General features: G+C 38.4%; 1 protein-coding gene across 7 annotated transcripts in view; it reads right to left on the bottom strand.

Moving 5' to 3' along the window:
* ZNHIT6 (zinc finger HIT-type containing 6) overlaps nt 1-23,546 on the bottom strand; it is a 135,235-nt gene that overhangs the window by 81,606 nt on the left and 30,083 nt on the right. For all 7 annotated transcript variants that reach the window (XM_069094582.1, XM_069094581.1, XM_069094576.1 and 4 more), the window contains exons 8-9: nt 23,428-23,508; nt 22,325-22,402 (exon numbers count right to left, since the gene is read on the bottom strand). In XM_069094582.1, the coding sequence (XP_068950683.1) occupies nt 22,325-22,402; nt 23,428-23,508 (159 nt within the window). The remainder of the gene's footprint in view (nt 1-22,324; nt 22,403-23,427; nt 23,509-23,546) is intronic.

The raw sequence follows: 23,546 nt of genomic DNA, 5'->3' as shown, positions 1-23,546 counted from the left end.
AGCTAAAGTTTAGTTTCAGTGAGCTCTATAATCACAGTGGCTTTATAGCAATACCTAAGAAATATGAGTAAGAAAATGTAACATGCCACCATAAGGCTAAATTAAGCAATCCAAATCCTATGTCAGGATTTCTATTGACTCATGATCTAGATGGGCCATTTTTATGGTGCCCAACAAAGCACTTAAGAGCCTAAAGCATTTGCACTTTAGTAATAATTTTATGTGCTTGAATCATAGGAGATGACCTGGGTCCTGAAATCTGTTAGCTGTAGACCTTGAATCTGAATGGCTCAATAAGGATAAGAAAAATCACTCATTTCAAAATTCAGATGCTGACATATAGCTCCCTTTGTGCTCCAAAGTTATCTCTTCTATTTCCTCCTTCCAGTCTAATAAATATTTTAATTCCCTACACTTATTAGCTGGCTTGACTGAAGGTAATATATTTCAGCTCAGCAAATGAATACAATAAAATTGTAGTCATCTAATCAAACCCATTCCCTGAATTGAAGCCCTACTATATCTGGCAAGTGGCTATCTAGTCTCTGCTGTAAAGACATTCAGTGAAGGGAAACCCGCAAGCTTTTGAGGTACCTCTTCTACTTTTGCCCAACTCTCATTAGGAAATACTCCCCTAGAGCAGCCCTCAGTATATCTCTGTGGAGCTTCCACCTGTCATTGACGGGGGCAAACAGGACAACTGTTCAAAGAGATGACTGATGCGACCTAAGTGGGAGAGGCTTATGAACTCCAGAAAAGAGTTCCTAGTTTCTTATGAAATCCCGAGCTTCCTTCAAAAATCAGCTCAAATGCCAAATAAGCAATCCAAATCCCATTGCCTAACCCCCACCCCTATTTTGTTAGTGCACTAGAAATCTCTTTCTATGAGCTCTATATGTATTTTAATTGTTAGCATATATGATTCCCCTGATGATGATGAAGTTTCTTGAAGGCAGGGACTGTTTTGTCGTATTCCTGGCACCTAATAATACAAGCCCTGGCACAAAGTAAGTACTTAATAAATGCATGTTAAATTGAGTTTAGTCAAGTTATTTAACTGTCACTTTCTAATTTGCAAAATCAAATTGTTCCCTCCTCATCTCTACCACCCATCCAAATTCTTACAAAAACTGTAAAAGCTCATGAATCAGTTTACCTTTATCTTGTTTTTGCACTATCCTGAATCTGTATGCTATCCACTTCAATGTGCCAGACTATGTTTAAATCCGAATAATATAACTCTTTGTGGCTGGACTATATACGGTCTCTGAAGATGGTTTTCCCTTTCACTAAATTAATTTATGTACAAAATATTAGAGCAGTAAGATACTCATCTACTAAAAACAGCACTTAAAAATTTCATTCTGTGTAGTCATATTTCTCAATATAGAATTTTGGGCAAAATTACTAACATATATTAGGACAAAACTGAGGTTTTAATCTTTTCTCCTGTTACCTTTAATGAGATCAATAAAAATGTACCAAAGATCAGATATGTTTGAAAAATATGTCTCTTACAATAATGAGCTGAATGATGTTACAGAATCAAATGCAAAGTATCTAAAATTCACAATAATTTTACTATTCTTTAAAATAAAGTGAACTTGTATCAAGCACTAAATGTAAACGAAAAAAACTGGAAAGAAAATAAGTGGAATGGAAAAAATTCAACTTCAAAGCCAACTTGTTATACAGCAATGAGAAGGCACTTTAAAAAGAAAATTTAGCTTAAAAGGGGAATAAAGTCCTTTAAGTTTACTGTTAATGCAAATACAAAATACAACTAAATGCTGATGAAATAGGTCCAATTAATCCCCCCTCCCCCAACTGGCACTCTATAAAAATTTTGTCCAAATATTTCTATGTGACAATCTTTGGAACTCACAATGTCCCAGTTTAGAAATAGACCTTGTCTCTGAGTTAAATTAAATGCTCCTTTAACCCATCTCTTGTATTCCATTAAATTAAAAAAAAAATTGATTTCTATCATTTTTACTTTTGGATTTTTTTTTAGTTCATGTAACCATCATTATCCATGCTGGAAAAAAAAAGACACACCTAGAGCAAAACTTATCTTCATAAGTTTTTGGTGAAACAAAGCTTTCTTAAAAAGAAATGGGGAAAAGAACTTTTCTACTATTGTGGCTCTTAATATGAATTTTCAATATTGTGGAAGGTTGGAAGCTTCCTTTATGTGATAAGAGTTCAACAGTTATACAAAAAGTATTAAAAAAACCAACCCAAAAGCCCTCATTCTGCAATGTGGAAAAGCCATCAAAGATTTAACAGTGAAATGGTTCTTGTTAGAAATGTGATTTGATGGATCCTGAAATGCTAAGGCCATGTCACCACGAACTCTTTTAAAAATGTTTACTAGAGGTCTGTAGCACATTGGTACATTCGGTTTCTCATCTTTACTCATTCCCAAGCCTGTTCCTTCTTTAATATTTGATGGGTTTGTAATCCTGTCCCGCCCCCAAGAGTGCAAATGATAACCCTGTACATCAGTATGTACTTCTATCCAGATGCTGCTATAAAATCTCCACAGGTCCACTTACTTGGGACCTTCCTCTAGATTCACATGACAATCCGTGTTTCCCCGATAATAAGCCCTCCCCTTACTAAGATTCCTCTAAAATAAGCCCTCCCCCGAAAATAAGCCCTATTGAGATCCCCTGCGCTACACACTACATTACGGTACCCTCTGTATGCACCATCCTCCCCCTCCCCCGTGAAACACACGCCGTGCTCCGAGCTGCATCCAATCAGAGCTGCAGCAGTGAGCGCGTCATCCTGTTTTTCCCCAGTGATTTGCTTATTGAATAAAGGTACATTTTTTTGTTCACATTTACCTGTTTATTAAAATTGCTGTCAATGTTCATTAAAATAAGCCCTCCCCTGAAAATAAGCCCTCTGTGTTTTTCTGTCCAAAAAAAATAAAAGTGTCTTATTATCGGGGAAACACGGTAAATACCAATATAGCACAGGACTCTTGCTGCTTGATTCGTCCATCTGATTTTCTATTCATAACCCTCTCCCCTATGATTATTTCCTTTATATTGCTACTTGTGCACAATGATCTTGGAACATACTGAAGTCATTTAGGACTCTCGTGTACCTCCCCCTTGCCCTTTGGGGTGACTCTCAAGAACTCTGAATCTTTGGATACTGTGGTATTATATGATCTCCAGTCACACAAAATCTCTGGAGGAATAGTGGTGTTCAAAAGATGGACCTTTATTTCAGGAAGAAGGTGGCGAACAATAAAATCACTTAACTTAATTCCTTCTGTATATTTCTCAGAATAGCCCATGGCTGACTGGAAGCAGCCATGTCCATGTCCAAGACAGAGGTACTGACAGACCAACTACATGTGTCATCTGTCCAACTGAATATAACCTCATCTGGACAAGTGGCATTTTCAACCCACTTATTTTTCTCCTGTCTTGATAGTACAAGTCAAAATCTTTTGAATGATTATAGATCTTACATAGGAGACTGTGTAATGTTTTAGGGAAGGATGCAAACAGCACAATGTCAATTTGCTCTAGAGGAACTCTTCATCTCTAGCAGGGTTTTAAAAAAACCTGTGTCACAGACCCTATTTTTGCTGTTGCTTCAGTGAGGCAATCGGGCTTAACAGACTTGCGCAGGGTCACACAGTTGGTAAGTGTTTCGTGTCTACGGTCACATTTGAACTCAGGTCCTCCTGACTCCAGGGCAGGTGCTCTACACTGTACCACCTAGCTACCTCATGGCTTTTTATTTTTTGGCATGGACACCATTTGGCAACAGTCTGATGAAGCCTATCAACCTCTTCTTAGAAAGTTTTTAAACACATTAAGTAAAATACATAAGATTACAAAAGTCTCCCCAATTATACTGAAGGAGTTATTGAAATATTTTTTAAGAAGTTTACAGGTTAAGAACTACTAATCCTTAAGATTTTTAATGTGTATTCTTTACTAGACAAAGTGTCTTGTAGAGTGAAAACAGAACATAACTGGAAAGGCTGTCTCCCTTTTTTATGCCTTACTTGACTTTGATAGGGAAGCTAGGTGGCACAGTGGATAGAGCACTGGGCCTAGAACCAGGAACTCATTTTCCTGAGTTCAAATTTGGCCTCACACTTGCTGTGTGACCCTGGGCAAGTCACTTAACCCTGTTTGCTTCAGGTTTTTCCTCTATAAAATGAGCTGGAAGAAATGGCAAACCACTCCAGTATCTCTGCCCAACAGGGTCATGAAGAATATGACATGACAGAACACCACTAAACTACAACAACTGAACATAATAATTAGAGGGTTAAAGTTCTTTGTTGTTATAGGCTTCAAAAAACCTTGGATAATTTGACATAAACTTGTGAGATACTATGTTGGAAGAGAACTTTTAAGGTGGTAATCTTGTTTTTTCTATACTCTTCATCAGACTGTGTGACTTACATATTCTGCTATGACAACAGTATTTTTACAAATGCATGACTGCAGCGTGTATGTTATATAGAGATGGGAAAGAATTATAAGTAGGTGGCGTATGGGGTATTTCAATTGTCTTTTTAAGCAGTAAGGATGTCCATCACCTTCTCATTTATTACCTTCTCTTCCAGATATCTGGCAATCAGTCCTTTGATATCCTCAAAACTGTGTTGCTTCCCCCATGGACCAGTTTTGTGAATACTGACCTAGTCTATCTTGTCCCCATGTTCATTAGCATCATTTCTGCGTTCTTCAGTGGTACCTTGGGGAACAGTCCAACAGTGATATCTACACCATCACTGACAAGGAACTGCGGCAAAAACCTTCAAATTCTTCAGGTTTTGGTTTGTTTCCTAGATTCCTTCCAGGCTCAATCTTAATTGTTCTTGGAATAATTAGGTCTGAGTCTCAACAAACTTTCTGTATACTTTTATTTCCTTTCACCACTTCTAATATATGAGGCAGTACTCACCATGAAATGCCAACCATGCTGCTCTTTTAGCAGATTTTAGGGGAGGTTTTCTGATATAAACCAGTATTGGCCTTACCTACCATTCCTCTCTACTTAGGGTTATTATAGATGAATAAGAATCACATACTACACTCAATTTGTTGAGTGAACCCCTTTTCTGAGTCACCTAATACATAGATGAAATATATTAGAGGAAGACTTCACAGTCTTTTTATTGTTAATTTTATCTTTCCTCAGCTATAACATTTCTATTCTCAGATCTCTATTACTAGGGTAACATACATTGCGCATATTTATTGGCATTTTTTTTTTTTGGATCTGTGATTTCATCAGTAGGGAGCTCCCAGTGAGAGACCTCTAGCAATGTAAATCAATACCTTTCCCACCACTTAGGAATCTTAAGAGAGCTTGCCCAGGATAACACAGTAAGATGTGAGACCTGAACTCAGGTCTGATTCTAAGGCTGCTTTCTGCCCACTAAGCTAGGCCATCTCTACATTGTTATTGGTAGGAAACATACAAATCTAAATAGCCAAAATATCAACCAACAACAGTTGCTTCATGCACAAGACTAACCATGTTTCTCCTGCTCAAGTACCTTCAGCGATTCCCAAATACCTCTGGGATAATTAACTCCTTGGGTTGGAATTTAAAACTATTCCCAGGCTGATTACCTAACTAGCTTCCTCACTTTTCCCTAGACAATCCATTTGAACTACTGCTTCTTCCTTGGTCAAGGCTAGATCCCTAAGCCCAAGCCTCATTTCTTCTGGAATCTTCAATTCTTTCAAAGACTCAAGAGGTGGTTTTCCTTGTCACCAGTTTTTAAGAGGTAATGAGAACTGCTGTAGTTTCATGTCTTCTTTTCAATTGTTCTAATTTGTCACTGACTTTGCACTTGTGTGGATGAGTTAGTTGATGGTATGACTATACACAGCTGGTTAAGAGATATCAAATTGGTACCTAGCTTTTTTCTATCTGGTAAGTAAAAAAATTTTTTTTGCTTTATTATTTGGTGCTTATACCATGGCCCATGCTTTTCATCTCTTTTTCACCCAGAGGTAGTCATCTTATTTTTGATGTCTCAGAAATGCCTTTTGTTAATTATATCTCAGTCACTCCTGAGCCCATTCGCCCAATATTCCCCCCTCATATCAAAAAATAACAATTTAGCAAAAAATATGTGATACACTGACCAAATGTGACAATGTGTATGGCATTCCCCAGGCTCTCAGTTGTGAAGAGGGAGGCGTTTCATTCTTTTTTCTCCAGGCAGTGAATGATTTTTCAGTTATTCAAAGGTCAGCTTCATTTAATGATCTTTTCATTTAAATTATTGTAAAGATCATATAAAATGTCTTTGATTTTGCTTATTTCACTTTGCACTAATTCTCTCAATTTCTCCATTTCTGTGAACATCTCACTTTCCTTGCCTCTTACTCAACAGAAAAGTTCCATCACATGCACAGAATATAGTTTTTCAACCATTCCCCTACACTTTGTTTCTAGTTCTTTGCTATCACAGTGAGACGTCTGCTGCCTCCTTTGGGGCACAGGCCCATTAATAGAATTACAAATTGTAACAAACAATGGGTTACAAAATAGAGTTCAGTCATTTTTTTCTTGCTTAATTCTAAATATCCATAATAATAAGACCAACCCACAGTTCCTCCAACTGTGCACTCATGTGTTTGTCTTTCCAGAGAGTCCCCCAGTATTAACTACTCTCACTTGGGGGGCATCTGCCAATTTGTAGGATGAGAGATGAATGCTACAAACTGTTTTACTCTGTGTTTCTCTTACAATTAGTTACTTGGAAAATGATTTCCATTTATTCTTATGTGATTCTTTTAACTCTCTTTTCACATTTTCTTTTGGCCTTTTGACACTGATTTATAATTGGAGAATGGCTCCTAGTTCTTCTGTATTTGTATTAGCACCTATGTATCTCAGAGATGAGCTTTATGCTGCTGACCAGTCTCCACTATCTCTTCTTTTTTCTGTCTTCAGTATCATATAAACCTTTTAAAATTTTATGTAATCAAAACTGTTTTCTATTTCCTCTATTCTTTGGTTAAGAAACTTTCCCCAGCCAGAGACAAATTACCTTTCTTGTTGTCTTTTAATTTTTTAAAATTTCACCTTCTAGATTCACATCCCATACACATTGAGGTTATTTTCCTATTTTCTTATCAAAAATGTTCATGACATACAAGTGAATTTACAGTGTCTAAGCCTCTTTTCTTTCTTAATTCTGAGCCACATTTTCTAAAATTTTCTAACATGCTGAATTCTAAATGGCTCTACTGTATTCTTCTATACCTACTTTTGCTTTAAAGTCCTATTAAAGTATATGCTCATTGAATCTGTTGGGTCTTACTAAATTCTTTATACAATTTCTCTACCTCCTTATCCTTCGCAACAGATGTTGGTGTATAAGCTGCAATTAACTTCATGGTGGTCTTTTTTGCAAATGCTGAAATATGAGAAGATGAAGCTCTGAGAAATGATGTTTATTTTTGCCTCTAAAAGCAGAAAAGCCACTCTGCCAACTCCTTTTATTTGCTTTTCCCAGGAGAACCTGAGAGATGCTCCTCCAGATGATACTGATTTCATCTTGTCTTCTGGCTTAACACAGATGATGAGTATTCAAATTGATGATTCAGTTCATCAAGGAGCATGTCAACTGGCAAGTAGTTAGGTCATAGGTGGCAAGGACCTCACATTTAAGGTATTGATGAACAAGTTAACATTTATAGATGGTTTAAAAACTCCTAACACCCTCTACCCTCTTTTCTCCAACTTGGCCGCCATCACTTACAAAGCTGAAGAGGACCACCAAAGATACTTTACTCCTTTAAGACTGAGATCAAAGACTGCATCTGGTCTACCTACTGTGAATGATACTTCAAGTAGAAGATAGATGATGGCTTGTTTTTCTTTATAATGGAGGTTTTTTTTGAGGCAATTGGGGTTAAGTGACTTGTCCAGGATCACACAGCTAGTATGTATCTAAGACCAGATTTGAACTCAGGCCCTCCTGATTCCAGGACCACTCCTCTATCCAGTGTATTACCTAGCTGCCCCATATAACAGATTCTTTTTGTGTGTGTGCTAGATTAGATAGCCACTGAGGGGCTTTCTCACCCTCAAATTCTGTGAATTTATAATGACCTCCCTTTGCCTGCTGAGAAAGCCCACACTCCCCATGTTGGTACTTGACATTCTCTATAACCTAGCTGCCTCCCAATGTTCTTCAATGCACATGGGCCAGTTTCCTTGCTGTCTCTCTCTCATACCATACTTATTCCCACCTGAGACTGTTTGATCAGAATAAAATACAGTGATAAAATACATGGTGTGGATTATAAGTGTTTTGACAAAGTTCTGAGTGGGACTAGTTAGTTCCACAAATGTAGGAAATTTTATTATTTCCCCTTATGTACAGAATGTGCATGTAGTAAAAACTAATAAACGACAAAAAAATTTAATAAATGGTGGTTGAAATGAATTTCTGGGAAGACTCCCCATACCTGCCTAGAAGGGGAGGAGAAATGCGCCCATTTCCAGCAGCCAGGCCTGGAAGGAGCAGAGGTCAAGAAACAGAAATGAAAACATCTCAAGTAATAACCAATGTTCACAACTTATTAGCTCTAATGGACAGAATGAAGTTTTTTTTCAACTCTGGTTTTACAGTGCACATACTTAATTGATAATTAAAGTATGTTTATAGATTAATTAATCTGTATGGGAATGATAAGCTTTTAATTTCTCAAATTTGCCATACTTATTATGGAACTTTTGACTCTACCTTGGCTTACCAACCATCTCCCACTTTTCCAATGTAAAATTTTTTCAGGTTTACAATGGATATTTCAATAGTTCTTTCTGTCTACAGCTGTGCCAACTAGTCAAGTTTTAGATCTTACCTAGAGCTGAGTTGACAGTGTTTACTATAGAACCATTTTCAAGATGAATGTTTTTACATGTTAATAAGCCTGTTCCACATAGAAGGAATGCCCTCTCAGGGATGATTTAAAAAAAAACCACAACAAAAACCAAATGTTTAAAACTACTACATTGTGTATTTCTTTTATGTGAATGGGTGCTGGTTGGTTCAAACTCTTGTTTAATTCCAAAACATGCCCTTCTTCTGCAAAAACTCTTCATCCCTATCAACTACAAAAAGCTGTAGTTACCTATTAGGCAACTTGCTCACTCTTAATTACCAAACATCTCCTTTTAGACTATGTCAATCCCAGAATCTCATACACAAACAGACACTGAACTAACCGGTTAATGCCAGACAAGTTTAAGTATTTGACAGTGGACAAAGTATGGTCACTTAATGGACTCTTTATTATTTTGAAGCCCATAATATCCTGTCATTTTGTGGCTCAAGGCTTAAACTGTTAGACCTGATCACTAACAGAAACTAGCAAGTACCAACCATTCTAGTAGGGGAGAGCAAAGAATGGGCTTTTTGCTGTATCTCAATTTTTAGCACAGGAAAACTAAAGTAAATACTTCTGACTTACCTGTGGCCTCAATATATCCGAAACTAGAACTAGATGTGCGGCTGTTATCCAAATCAGTATCTTCTGCTTTGGATTTGCAAAAAGCTAGAGCTAAAAACAAATTAACCTTAAAAAACTTTTAGACGCTTGACAATCTGCCTTATAAATTGTAGATAATAATTTAAATATTAAAAAAGATACTGAAGTAAAGAAACTTTAAGAGAAATTATAAGATATTTCTTTCTCCACTTCTAGGTACCTTGAGCTAGATGCCTGAGATAACTCAATTATCTCATCTCCCAATTCAGTTCAACAAACATTTCTGAGAACTTACAGTAAGGGACTGTACTAGGTCCTGGGAAGATAAAGGCATCGAAACATTCAGTTCAGTTCCAGTCTTCAAGGGGTTATTTTATAGTGGTATAAGACAAGTATACAAATAACTAATTAAAACTAGAATGTGATAAGTGCATAGGATAGTGGCTGGATACCTAGCCTAACCCACACCCATAAACAATCCGCAATACAAGTGTCATCTGTCTTTTCCTTGAAGACATTAAAAAAGAACCTATCACTTCTGAGGCAATATATTTCACTATTGGATAGCTTACAGCGGCAACCACACTGGCATACCCATGATGGCTGCTAACACAGATTCTTAGATTTGTTTTACTAGGAAACATAGCTGTTTAAAATTATATTCACTAGTTCAGGGGAAAAGTCAGCACTCTGAACTTCAGAGAAAATATAAGCAGAGAAATAAAGACCAACAGACAGGGCTCTGACTGCCTGAATCAAAGCAATATTGCTATACACTTCACATACATACGCGGATCAAGAAAGCCTTTACATCTCAGCAGTTGGGGAGCTCTAAACATGTGGCCACTCAGAATCTCGATCAGGTAATCACAAGATGCTTCTCAAAAGCAAGCCCCCAAAGCAAAAAACCAACTCATGAGTATATATACACTTCTCAGAGCCAGAAAGCATCGTAACCCTTTTTACTCTGTGCCCAATAGCAAAAGGTGTGAAAGGCTTCCTACAAGCAAGCCTCCCCTAAGCAAGCTTCCCTTAAGGGGCTCCATGTGAGGTGTATCAATGGGCAAGGAAGATCTTATAATCCCATTAACTTTACATAGCTCTAATTATTAAAAAGGTTTTCCTGCTATCTTTTCTTTTTTTTTTTTTAAAGCAATGGGGTTAAGTAACTTGCTCAAGGTTACACGGCCAGTTATTTCTGGGTGCGGTGCTAAGTATCTGAGCCCGGATTTGATCCCCAGGTCATGGAGCCAGTGCTCTTACTCGCTGAGCCACCTGGCCACCCCTCCTGCTATCTTTTCATCACCAAGCAGAGAAAATCTAATCCCTCTTCCACATGACAGTCTTTCATATACTCAGCTAGATCTGTCCTAATCCTCTTCTCCATGCTAAAGACGCCCCATTTCTTCAAACAACATTCATATGACATTCTGTCTTCCTCTGGTGGCTTGTCAGATCATTAGTGTCCTTTCTAAAATGTGGGGCCCATAACTGGACAAAACTCTTTGTAAGTGGCCTGGCCAGCACAAGAGGGTATAGAAGGCACAGGGCCATCATGTCGTTATTCTTGTTAGCCACACCCTATCTTTCACCCTAAATCAGCTTTGCCTACAAATTTCCCTATCTCTATTTAGGTGGCTATTATTCTTCCAGCCACACAGGGATGCAAATTCAGAGTCATCTTTCATTTCTCTCTCCCCCATTATCCCAATCAAGTGCTAAACGGGATTCATGATGTCATGGTTCTCCCTTCTTGGAAGTCTTTAAGCTGAGGCCAGATGACCACTTGTTGGACATGGTCAGATGGTCACGGCTGTCTCTAAATCCTCATCATCTCTCCAATATATTCCTCTCCTTTTCATACACAGAAACACAAATTTAGCCCGAGAAGCTATGTCAGGGGCCTTTTAGCCTGACCCCTTCATTGTGATGATGATGAAACTGACATGCCCAAGATTACACAGGCCACGTCACAGATGACCCCACGTCCTCTAACCGCAGACCTAGACCGTGGCCCACTTGTGAACTTGCCCAAGTCACACCCTTAATTAAAGCCTCTCTTAGATGACTAAATCAGCCACTGATAGGTATCTCTACACCCAGACTCTTCACTCTCCACAAGCTGTCAAAGCAATGTACCCATGGCACAGCTCTGGTTTCACTATTCCCATGCTGAGATATCTTCTGCAGGAGAAAACTCAGGACTACCCAGCATTTAAAGCCCTCCACAATCTATAACCTACTGATTCCATTTTTATTTCCTATTATTACCCTTTGAACATTCTGCATTGCTGCAGGTTAGCCTTGCCCTTCTAGGATGACTTCCATGATATGCTAAGTTCCTCAAGGTAGTTCTATTTTATGCCCCCACAGTGTTATGTTGTAGCAAGTGCCCAGGAAAAGTCTTTAGATTCACTGATTTATAATGGAGCTGAACATGACTGTTTTTACCTACGTATACTTTCTTCTTGGCCTAGTAAGTACTTAATAAATGCTTGTGGATTGATTACAGGAAATCTCAATGTGTACCAAAGAAATTCCAAAAGGGAAATAAGGAAAAATAATGTAGATGAGATATAAAAAATAGTAGCTTGCTTTTGATTACTAAACTGTGCCCTCACCACAAAGCTATGTTCAAGAAGTTTGCATAGAGGCCAGCAGCATACTCTCTGTTTACCTAAGTAGAAGGCATCTGAAAGTAGTTAACACTGTGCTTAGAAATCTTGGAATTCTTTTAATGTTCTGTGATAGATTTAATATCATATCATTATCATTTAAATAATTTTATTAAATTTATATTATATATATAAATAAATTTATTAAATGGTTTTAAAAATCTCTAAGGTTCTTTTTAGGTTAAGATGAAGACAAAAAGAAATTCCAAATCAACAAGTACAATTTGTAATCAGTACATCTAAAAAATATCATTTTCATTCTGAGCTGTAAATTGGCAATTCTATTTCTCAAAGTAATTTTTTACCTTTTTAAAAATTTCTTTTTTCTTAATCATTAGTCCAATTTAAGAAAATAAAATACATTTTTCTGATAAACTGTTTTTTTCATAGAAGTATGCTTTAAAACTTAAGAAAAAAAAATCTAAATTAATATATTTGGAGAAGAGGTCCATAGGTTTCACCAGTCTGTCAAAGGGATCCACAAAAAAGGTTAAGACCTCTGGATCTAGACAGATTCTCTCAGAGAAACTGAAGCTATGGAAGTTAAGTAATTACGTGATAAGGGGAAGAAGAAGAGTACATATTCAAAAGCAAATCAACCTCCAAATCTACCAATCCTCCCACTGTACTACTTACTACACACAGCACTTGACCTAGGTCTGCTGCTAAACAGTCTTAGTCAGAAGCGTTCCTTTTCTTGTTTCTTCATATTTGTCCTTATGACCTAATTGTTCATTATGGGCACTGGCACAAAAATATGAATGACGGGAAAAGGAAGAAAAAAACCATGACTTTAATATTACAAGTGGACACAATTTTGCATGTACTCTGTTGAGATAAACCAACAATTAACTGACGGTGCCATGTACGAGGCACCTGGGCCAGATGGCCTACACTGCGGAGGGCACCAGACAGAAATTTGTCACTGGGTCAACAGTGTGATGTGGCAAGCAAGGAAGTTAATGTGACTTTAGGCTGCATTAAAATTTTAGAGGCACAGATTCCAGGAATGAAGTGATGGTCCTGTGTTCTCTGTCCTAAACAAAGTACATAAAATTTTATATTTGGTTCTAGATGTCACATTTTATGAAAGACATTGATAATCTGGTAAACTTCCGGAAGAGAGGAACTTTGATTATGAAAGTGTTGAATTCATGCCATAGGAAGATAGTGTGAAGGATTTGGAAATGCTTAGACTCAGGAAAAGGAGACCCAGAGGACATATGATTTATCAATTATTTGAAAGGCTATCATATGAAAGGAGATTCGTATTCTTTTCTGCCTCAGAAGGTAGAACCAGAAGCAATGGATGAAGTTAAAGAAGCAAATTCAGGTTTGATGAGAAGAATAATCTCCTTAAGTTAGAGCAAGTCAAGAGTGGAATGGGTTATCCTTGGAGTGAGTGGGCTTCAAGCAAAGACTAGATTCCTCAGGCATGCTACAGAGAAAATTCTTCATATCAATTAGCAAGCTTTATTAAAACAAGTTTTACAAACACCTTACTGTGTGGTAGGTACCATGCTGGACTCTGGAGGCATAAACATACACAAAACTCCCAAACAGTTCTTGCCCTTAAGGAGATTACATTCTACCAACTGGTTGATTATAAGTATATACAAAATAAAGACAAGCTCACTGGGGGGTGGGACAGGAGTATGAACTGAGCCATCTGCTTGAAAGGCCTGGTGGCATCTGAACTGTCTGAATTCTAGACAGGAAGGTGGTGGGGAGGGCATGCACTAAAGGCATGGATATCTTGAGTGACTGGATGGAGTCAGGAGATGAAATGTCATACGGCAGAGACGACTAGAAGGCCACTTTGGCTGGACTACAAAACTTCGTGAAAGAGCAATACTTAAACTGAAAAGGTTTTAAATTCAAAGACTTTATTTTAGAAGTAAGAGGGAACAACTAAAGTTTACTAAGCCAGAGAGTGACTTGGTCATTATTTCCAAGCTTTAGGAAAATCACTTTGGCAGTTGTGTGAAGGACGGGTTGCTAAGGAGGCACCAGAGGGAAGGAGACCCATTAGGACGTTACTGCAATAGTCCCAGCAAGAGGTGATGGGGTTGAACTAGGGTGCGGAGTAGACTATGTGGAGAGAAGGCAGACAAAGAGGTTGCACTGGTGGAAATCCTAAGACTTGACAAGAGACTGGATATATTATGTAAAAGAGAGTAGAGGAAAATAACTCTTGAGGTTGTGAGACCCTGGAGATGGTGGCACCCTTGGGAAAAAAAAAAGCTAGAAGTTAGGAAGCAGGATGAGAGGGAGAAGAAAGATAGTAACTTCTGTTTAAGATATATGATCATGGATTTGGAGCTGTTAGGGGACCTCAAATAACACTTAATCAACCTTCTCATTTGACAGATGAGGAAACTCGAGTCTCAGAGATCAGATGACTTACTGGAAGTCACACAGGTTGTAAGCTGGGACTCAGCATTTCTGACTCTGAATTCAGGCCTTTTCCCATGCTGTTTCCCTATGGAACATCTGGCTTAAAATTCCCATTAGGGAGCTAGTAACCCAGGATAAGAGATAAACAACAGGGCTGGTTCTATCCACCAGGAAGTCATGTGCATAAAAGATGACAACTGAATCCATGAGAGTTGAGGGGTTCACCAAGAAAAGATAGAGAGAAGGGGGCCCAGGACAAATTCGGGGGGAGGAGGAGACATACACCCAGTTAAATAGAATGATCCAGAAAAGGAACTTGAGAAGAAATAATCATATAGATAGGAGGAGAGCCAAGAGAGAATCCAGGGAGGAAAAACTACCTTGCAGGAGAGGGTGGTAAACAATGTCAAACTCTGTAGAGAAGTTGAGAAGGATGAAGGACCCCTGATGTGGTGATAAAAGAGCTCACTGGCGACTCTGGAGAGAGCAGGCTGATTTCAGCTGAGGGATGAAGACCAAGACCAGGATGCAAACAGCTGAGAAGAGGGAAAGAGCATGAGGTGGAGAGAGCGATCAGCTCTGCCTCCAGTTTGTCTGGAAAAGGCAGCAGAGATGTGGCACGACAGCCACATGGAAGGAGGGTGTACTCAAAGGAGGGAAACGAACTCTATAGGCACCAGGGAAGGTTAAGCAGGGGGGAGACTGGGACAGAAGGCAGGATGAATACTGGTCCACCTAGCCAAAGAAAACTGGAGGTGAGACCAAAGGTACAATTACAGGCTTGGTCTTGGCCAGTCTCCTCGTATCTCCTCATGAGACACTGAAGTAGAAAAGGGGGAATGATGTTAGGGACAGGGTTGGCTGGAAGGTTGCTGGGGTCCCTCCCAACTCTGAAATTTTGTGATTCTAGCATTCAATAAGTAATTCAAATCTTAGACAAAAAAAGGATACTGCAGAACACCAAACCACTTAACCCAAATCCCTTATTTTACAAAAACAGAGGTTCCAAAATGTCAGGGGACTCACTCAAGGTCACATACCGACTAATACAGTAAAGCATACACACCAAAGGGAGCCTATCTGTTAGCTATCTGCCAATCAATATTGACTAAAGCACCTACTATATGTTAGGCACTGGGCTAACTGTGGAAGATACAAAGGGAGGCAAAAGACAGTCCTTGCCCTTAAGGAGTCTGTAACCCAATGGGGAAAACAACATGCAAACAAATACATATAAAAAACCTACATACAGGATTGATAGGAAATAATTAATAGAGGGAAGGTCCTAGAATTAAAGGTCAGGAAGGCTTCCTGGAGAAGGTGGAATTTTAGCTTGGACTTGACAGAAAGTCAGGGGGTCAGCACTCAAAGTGGAGGAGGGAGAGCATTCCAGGCTTTGGGGAATGGCCAGAGAAAATGTCCTCTTGAATACATCTAAAGAAACCTACACATTGATTAACACATTGGAAAAGTGCCTTCTTATGGCAAGTGGTGAACAGTCTATGGACAAGGCAAGTAAGACAACACTATATAATCCATAACTTCAAAAAACTAGCAGAAGTTACTGGGCTGAAGGGAACCCTATTTCACATATGCAAACTAGGTTTAGTCAATATTATTTAGTTCATTCAATGACCAGTATAATAGAGAACTTTTATTCTAAGCATATTTTCTTTTACTGTAGAAATATTCTTTAGAAAAAATTATTTTTACTGTTAGTTCAGCAAGAAATTAAAAAAAATGTTTTTTCTAGCTCCAACTTATTATCTACTTGATATGGGCATAATTATATAATTCTGATCTTGAAAAAGCAATTTGTATTAATTTACAAAGTAGGCTTTCTAATCACAGACAGTAGTTTAATGCTATTTAAAAAAAATTTTAGGCTTCAGTAGTCAATTAATTTAATACCTATAATGTAAGCCTTTAATTTACAAAGTACAATTCAGTACTTCTTAAAGCAAAATAAGATGTATATCTTAAGATAGTTTATGCTGGCAGCACATTATTGCTATTCCTTAGAATAAATATGCACAATTTCACCCCATAGAGTTGTTGCAAAAGTGAACCCAATAGAAAGTATGAGGACACAAAGGCTACTCATTCGGAAAACATCGTTTTAGAAAAGAATGCGGAATTTAGAGACATCTAGGCAACAGCAGTTAAAGGTAAATCATCATGATATCCTAACTATTTAGAAGGATCTAGGAAGCAAATGGGTCTGAAAGATGCCTGACATTTTCTTGGTGAAGGAAGAGTTCCCTAATTTACTTTAAGAGCAAATTTTCATTATGGAAGACAAACAGAAATCAGTATAAACGGAATCTTGCTGTTCTATGTATAGATTTGCCAAAATGATCAGTTTGTTCAATCAATCAACAAGCATTTCTTAAGTACCTATTATGCCCTAGGCACTAAGCGAGATGTTACCAATAAACCAACCCCCAAAGGAAGGTAAAGTCTATTGAAATAAAAAAAATCAAGTACCTGGTAAAAGACATTTAGTCTGAAGCCACATAGGATTCTAGAGTTCTTTTAAAATTAAACAGCCAATAGATTCCCAGTAAACATTTTAAAGGATGTATTAAAATCTTCTTATATTTCTTATTTTAAAATTAGAAGGTACAATTATGAATTAGAACGATCGCTCTGAACATAATTATCTTTAATATTAAAACTGTAATTCTGAATACTATTATTCAAATGCTAATTTTGGTCTAAACATGAATATAAGATTTTCAAACTACCATGGCTTTAAAATTCTTCTGATTAAAATTGTGTGTATGTGTGTGTGTACAGATATACAGATACATAATTGTATGTAACTTTCCAAAGTAGCATAGTGTGCTGGGAAAATTCCCACCAACTTAATCTGTACAGACAACAGAAAAATGCTGCATATGGCACTGACACATTGAGACAAGTAAGGATTTTGCCACCAAAGATTTTGTAATATATCTAATATAATAGTCCCCTTCTCTCTTCTGATGCTGCTCCCACTGTGGGTGGTGCAGGCCCTTGTCACTTCATGCCTCAACTACTGCAATGGTCTGCTGGTTGGCATTCCTGCCTCAAGTCTCTCCTTGACCCAGTCCAACTTCTGCTCAGCTAATTGACCTTCCTATGCCATCCCTCCATGAGTCAATAACCTGTGGTTATTGGTTCCAAATCACCTCTGGAATCAAATAGGAAATCTTTTGTTTGGCATTTAAGGCCCTTTGTAACCTGGCCCCCTCCCACCTGACCAGTCTTCTTTCCCTTTCCAAAATACTCTGGAACCGGTCAAGATGGTGGAGTAGAAGCAGGACCTCCCCGCTGCTCTGGCTTCCATCTTCCCCAATCCATGTAAAAAGGGGACTCTAAACAAATTTTGGAGCTGCAGAACCCACAAAATGACACAGAGGAGCTAACTTCCTGCTGAGGACAGCCTGGCAGGAATCGCCCAGCCCCACTCTGAGGCTTTAGCCCTAGGGCAGTCCTGACCAGCCGCTGGCCAGAGGGGACTCCAGATCAGCAGCAGCTGTGGCCTTTTCCAGATTTATTAACACATAGATGCGAAGGACAGTGAGAGGTCAGTACAGTCTGGACTTTGGGACACAGTAAATGGGAGTGGGTGGCTTTTGCCCCACGGGGCAAGAAGCTGCTGAGACACTGGCACAGCCAGCCAGTGCCGTGTGGCAGCTTCAGCTCCTGACCTGCAGTGTAGGGGGACCAAGCACCAGTCTGAGGGGTAATCACTCTTGCTTTAACCTGCTTGGATCTGGATTGCAGTCTAGGGTGGAGGTCCTGGGGTGTGTCTCCAGCTTGCCAGAGCGTGTGGAGACCTCAGAGAGGGCACCCATCTAATACCTCTGGCAGCTGAGAAAACCCCAGCCTTTGGGACAAAAGTTCCCCTGTCTGGTGGCAGAGTCCTACTGTGGCAAAAAGCCCAGGGGTCACGTGACTGAGGGCGACATGACCAGGCAAAGGAAACAAAGCAGACAGAAGATTCCAACATTAGACTCCTATTTTGGGGCAAAAAGGAGCAAAGCATGGAAAAGGAGGAAGACAGTGAAGTCAGAACTCCTGCACCAAAAGCTTCTAAGGAAAATACGAGCTGGTTACAGGCCATAGAGGATCTTAAGAAGCAGATAAGAGAAGTGGAGGAAAAATTGGGAAGAGAAATGAGAACGATGCAAGAAAATCATGAAATGAGAGTCAACAGCCTGACTGAGGAAAATAATACCTTAAAAAATAGACTAACTCAAATGGCAAAAGAGGCTCAAAAAGGCAATGAGGAGAGGAATGCCTTGAAAAGGTGAATCTGCTAGATGGAAAAAGAATCTCAAAAGCTCAATGAGGAGAATCATAGCTTCAGAATTAGATTGGAGCAAAAGGAAGCTAGTGACTTTATGAGAAATCAAGATGCTGTTAAACAGATCCAAACAAATGAAAGAATAGAAGGCAATGTGAAATATGTCATGGGAAAAACCACTGACCTGGAAAATAGATCCAGGAGAGATAATTTAAAAATTATTGGACTACCTGAAAGCCATGATCAAAGTAAGAACCTAGAAATCATCCTCCAGGAAGTTCTCCAAGAAAACTGCCCTGATGTTTTAGAACCAGAGGACAAAATAGAGGTTGAAAGAATCCACTGATCACCTCCTGAAAAAGATCCCCAAAAGAAAACTTCTAGGAATATTATAGCCAGGTTCCGGAATTCCCAGATTAAGGACAGACTATTACAAGCAGCCAGGAAGAAACAATTTGTATATTGCCGAAACATAATCAGGATAACCCAGGATCTGGCAGCTTCAACACTGAGGGATCAAAGGGCCTTGAATAGGATATTCCAGAGGGCAGAGGAGCTGGGATTAAAACCAAGAGTCACCTACCCAGAAAAACTGAATATCATGTTTCAGGGGAAAATAGGGTCATTCAGTGGAATAGAGGACTTTCAAGCATTCTTGCTGAAAAAACCAGAGCTGAACAGAAAATGTGACATTCAGATACAAGAAGCAAGAGATGCATGAGAAAGTAAACAGGGAAAAGAAATCATGAGGAACTTATCAAAGTTGAACTATTAACATTCCTATATGGAAAAACAATAATGGTAACTGATGAAAGTTTTCTCAGTAGTTGAAAGGAATAGAAATATATATATATATACACATATATATAATATATGTCTATATATGAGGCTATATGGGCATATGAATACATATGTGAATGTGTGTATATATGTTTACAGATATACATAGATAGAGGGCACAGGACCAATTTAACAGGAAGGGATGATACTTAAAAGGTGAAATTAAGAGGTGAGAGAGGAATATAATGAGAGGAGATGGGGAGAGACAGAATGGGGTAAACTATCTCATATAGAAGAGGCAAGGGAAAATGGTTACAATGGAGGGGAAGAATAGGAAGGCAAAAGGGAATGGGTCAACCTTATTCCCACTGAATTTGGCTTGAGGAGGGAATGAAATACACCCTAAATAGGGTATCTCACCCTCCAGGAGAGTAGGGGGGGGAAGGGGATGAGAGGGGTATGATGGAAGGGAGGGCAGGCTGGGGGGGAGGGAAGTTAGGAGCACCCACTTTTGAAAAGGGACGGGATATCAAAGCAGAGAATAGAACAAGTGGGAGGTGGGATAGGAGGGAAATATAGTCAGTCTTTTACAACGTATCTACTATGTTATTGTTTTTCATTAGCTACACATGTACAACCTATACTGAACTGCTTATCTTCCCAGTAAGGGTGGGTGACAAGGGAGGAAGGGAATGAATCTGGAATTCAAAGTTTGAAATCAAATACTCAAATATATATACTATTATTGATACTATTTTACATGTAATTAGGAAATAAGATGTATGGGCACTAGGGCATAGAGATCCACTGGAAAAGTCGAAAGGGGTATGGGATAAAATATGGGAGAGAGCAGACTGGAGGAGGGGATATCCTGTGGGACTGCTATTTTGGGGTGGTGGGTAGGGGAAAAACGGGGAGAAAGTATGTAACTCAAAATCTGGCAGAAATGAATGATGTAAATCTAAGTTAATAAAGCATTTGGAAAAAAAAAAAAACAACCAAATACTCTGCAACCCAGTGACACAAGCCTTGCTGTTTCTCACATAAAACACTCCTCTATCCACTTTAACTGATTGTCCTCCAGTCCTAAAATGTCCTTCTTCCTCACCTCTGCCTCTGGGTTTCCTTCAAGTCACAGTTAAGATCCCACCTCCTACGAGCAGCTTTCCCAACTCCTTCTAATCCCATGCCTTTCCTATGCTGATTTCCCCCAATGCACCCTATAAACATCTTGCTTGTTCATGGTTGTTTGCAAGCTAACAGATTGTGAGATCCTAGAGTGGAGGTACTATCTTTTACCTTCCTTTGTACGGAGGCCTGGGGCCTCAAGTGAATATTCTACCAACCAAGCAACTGGACAGCTGTTATTTTTAGAGATCATGTCTTTTTATATAGAGTCTAAATGTGCCTCTAACTTTGGGGGAGCAGAGGGAAGAGGAAGAGAAAGGAAAAGGTATTTATTAAGTGCCTACTATGTGCTAGGCACTGTGCTAACTGTTTTACAAATAGTGTCTCACATAAAGTTGGTGTCTAATAGTATCTCTGACTCATCACTTACAACATTCAACCCAGGAGGGACTTTTCCAAGCCACTTAACAGATAAAGAGACTGAAGCATTCATGCATTCATCTGTTCCATTCTTTTTATTTTTTTTTTGTTTTGCTTTTTGGAGGGCAATTGGGGTTAAGTGACTTGCCCAAGGTCACAAGGCTAGTAAGTGTTAAAGTATCTGAAGCCAGATTTGAACTCGGGTCCTCCTGACTCCAGGGCCAGTGCATCACCTAGCTGCCCCTCTCTGCCCCATTCTTAACACACAGATAGTGAGCAAGGATTAAAGCAGAGGTCTCCAGGCTTCTCAAGCATTTTTCCAGACTGACACCACTGCTCTCAATTTGTTGGAATTTTAGATTCCCTAAAAATCCCAAAGAAATGTGTAGTTCTTATTTCCCTCAAACCATAAATCTAAAGATCAAATGAGAGAAAGCATGTAAAAGTTCTGTGCATCCTTAAAGCTACACAGAGACACACACTCTATTACTGTCAGTCATTCCATTTTATATCTATCACATAATTACTGTAGTTATCATGTACTTATTCAAATGAGAACCAATTCTAATGGATTGGAATATCTAGATTTTTCAATATTTAGTATCTTTTTAGCTATATTAAATGGTATGGAACCTGGAAATCTAATGTGTTAGGGTTTCCTTGGTTACAACCAAATTTCAATGGTATTTGTTATATAGAGATTCAAATAATTTTAGAAGTAAAATTCTAATGGAACAAAAATTCTAAGAGTAGCTGACATAGGGAATGTTATTTTTTTCTCTCCTTAGGGATATCATTCATTCTTCAAAACTGAAGGTAATTGGCAAAAAGCAGTTTTATAACATCCCAAAAAAACAATTTATGACTGACCTCCTAAAATTGAAAGGGCTAGCAGTTTAATGTTCTAAAGCAAATGATTTTTGATATGGAACTTAATTTTTGCCTCATATTTTCTTAGATCATGTTTTGTTTTCTTTATGTTCATTTAAAAATCCGAACTCTTTGTGAAGTTCATGAGATATAAAATTAAAAATGTCAAATAGCAAGACATAAAAAAAGGTTTTAACAACATCAATGACTTGGTTAGTGTTTGAAAGCCCAGCTGGGAATGAGGAGAACAGTTTTACCTGACTAAGTTATGCTGCATATTTTCAATCTTCATTAAAATTTGCACGCCACTCTCAGAAAAGACATAAGCTTTTAACCTGAAATACATTTAGTCCTTAATTAGTAACATTCAGTGACAGCAAAAGAAATGTAAATTTGATTTCTTATTGTCCCTTAAGACAGATAAAAAGGCAAGAGACATTTTCCAACCAGTACCTGGATGTAAGAGAAAAAGAACTCCCCAATACCCAACCCCCCCATTATTCCATTAAGTATCTTCATTTGAAAATCTCCATTTCACCAGTTAAGCTAATCTGATTGTCATTTTCATTTAATTTTAAAATTTCATTTAATTTACCAGGGGGCTAGTTAGTTACTTACAAGTAATTTATCAAAAATATAACACATTTCTTAGAGTCAAGTATGTGGAAACTCTTAATAGCTTGATTACGAAAAAGCAAGAATGACCTCCCAATTGTTTTGATATAGAAGCTGGCATGCCTGTGGCTCAGCTTTGGGAGAGGAGAAAGATGAATTACAAATTGGGACTGCACCAGGCACTTCCAAGTATGGCCAGTCTAAACCTATACCCCAAGTTCCCCTGGAGCCACATTATACATTTATTTATTTTTTGGAGGGCAATTGGGATTAAGTGACTTGCCCAAAATCACATGGCTAGTAAGTATATCAAGTGTCTGCGGCCGGATTTGAACTCATATCTTCCTGACTCCAGGGCCAGTGCACCACCTGCCACCTAGCCGCCCCCATATCATACATTTATTTATATTCCAAGTGAGCATACTGAACTGTCCTTGCAGACATCTTTCAGCACTGTTACAAATTAGGATAAGCCTAACAAAGAATTTTCAATTTGCATTTGTGATATAGCAACTAATTTTCAAGCATTAAGTTTGTCTACAAATAGCACAATTTCGATTACTTAACAGTAATGAGAAAACCTTGATGCAAAAGTCTGAATTACTATGAAACAGATAATACTGTGATGACTGAATTAGATTAAAAGTGAAATTATGGTATAAAAACTGAAATGTGAAGTTGATAAAATACTAAGTAACTGGAGAGTGGTTTAGAAACCATTAATGTCCATAATACAACTTCATACCTCTGACGAATGACAGGATCAGATTTTTCAGGATCAATATAGGTCCTTAAGATTTCATGAAGCTTCTTATCGCCAGGAACCCTTATCAAAGATAGACAAGACAAAGGATAAAATTTATC

This window comes from Petaurus breviceps, unplaced genomic scaffold, assembly GCF_028583685.1.
Source record: "Petaurus breviceps papuanus isolate PSGF00001 unplaced genomic scaffold, PetGlider_PUasm1.0 220, whole genome shotgun sequence".
Taxonomy (NCBI): Eukaryota; Metazoa; Chordata; class Mammalia; order Diprotodontia; family Petauridae; genus Petaurus; species Petaurus breviceps.
This window is presented reverse-complemented; position numbering and strand designations above follow the sequence as displayed.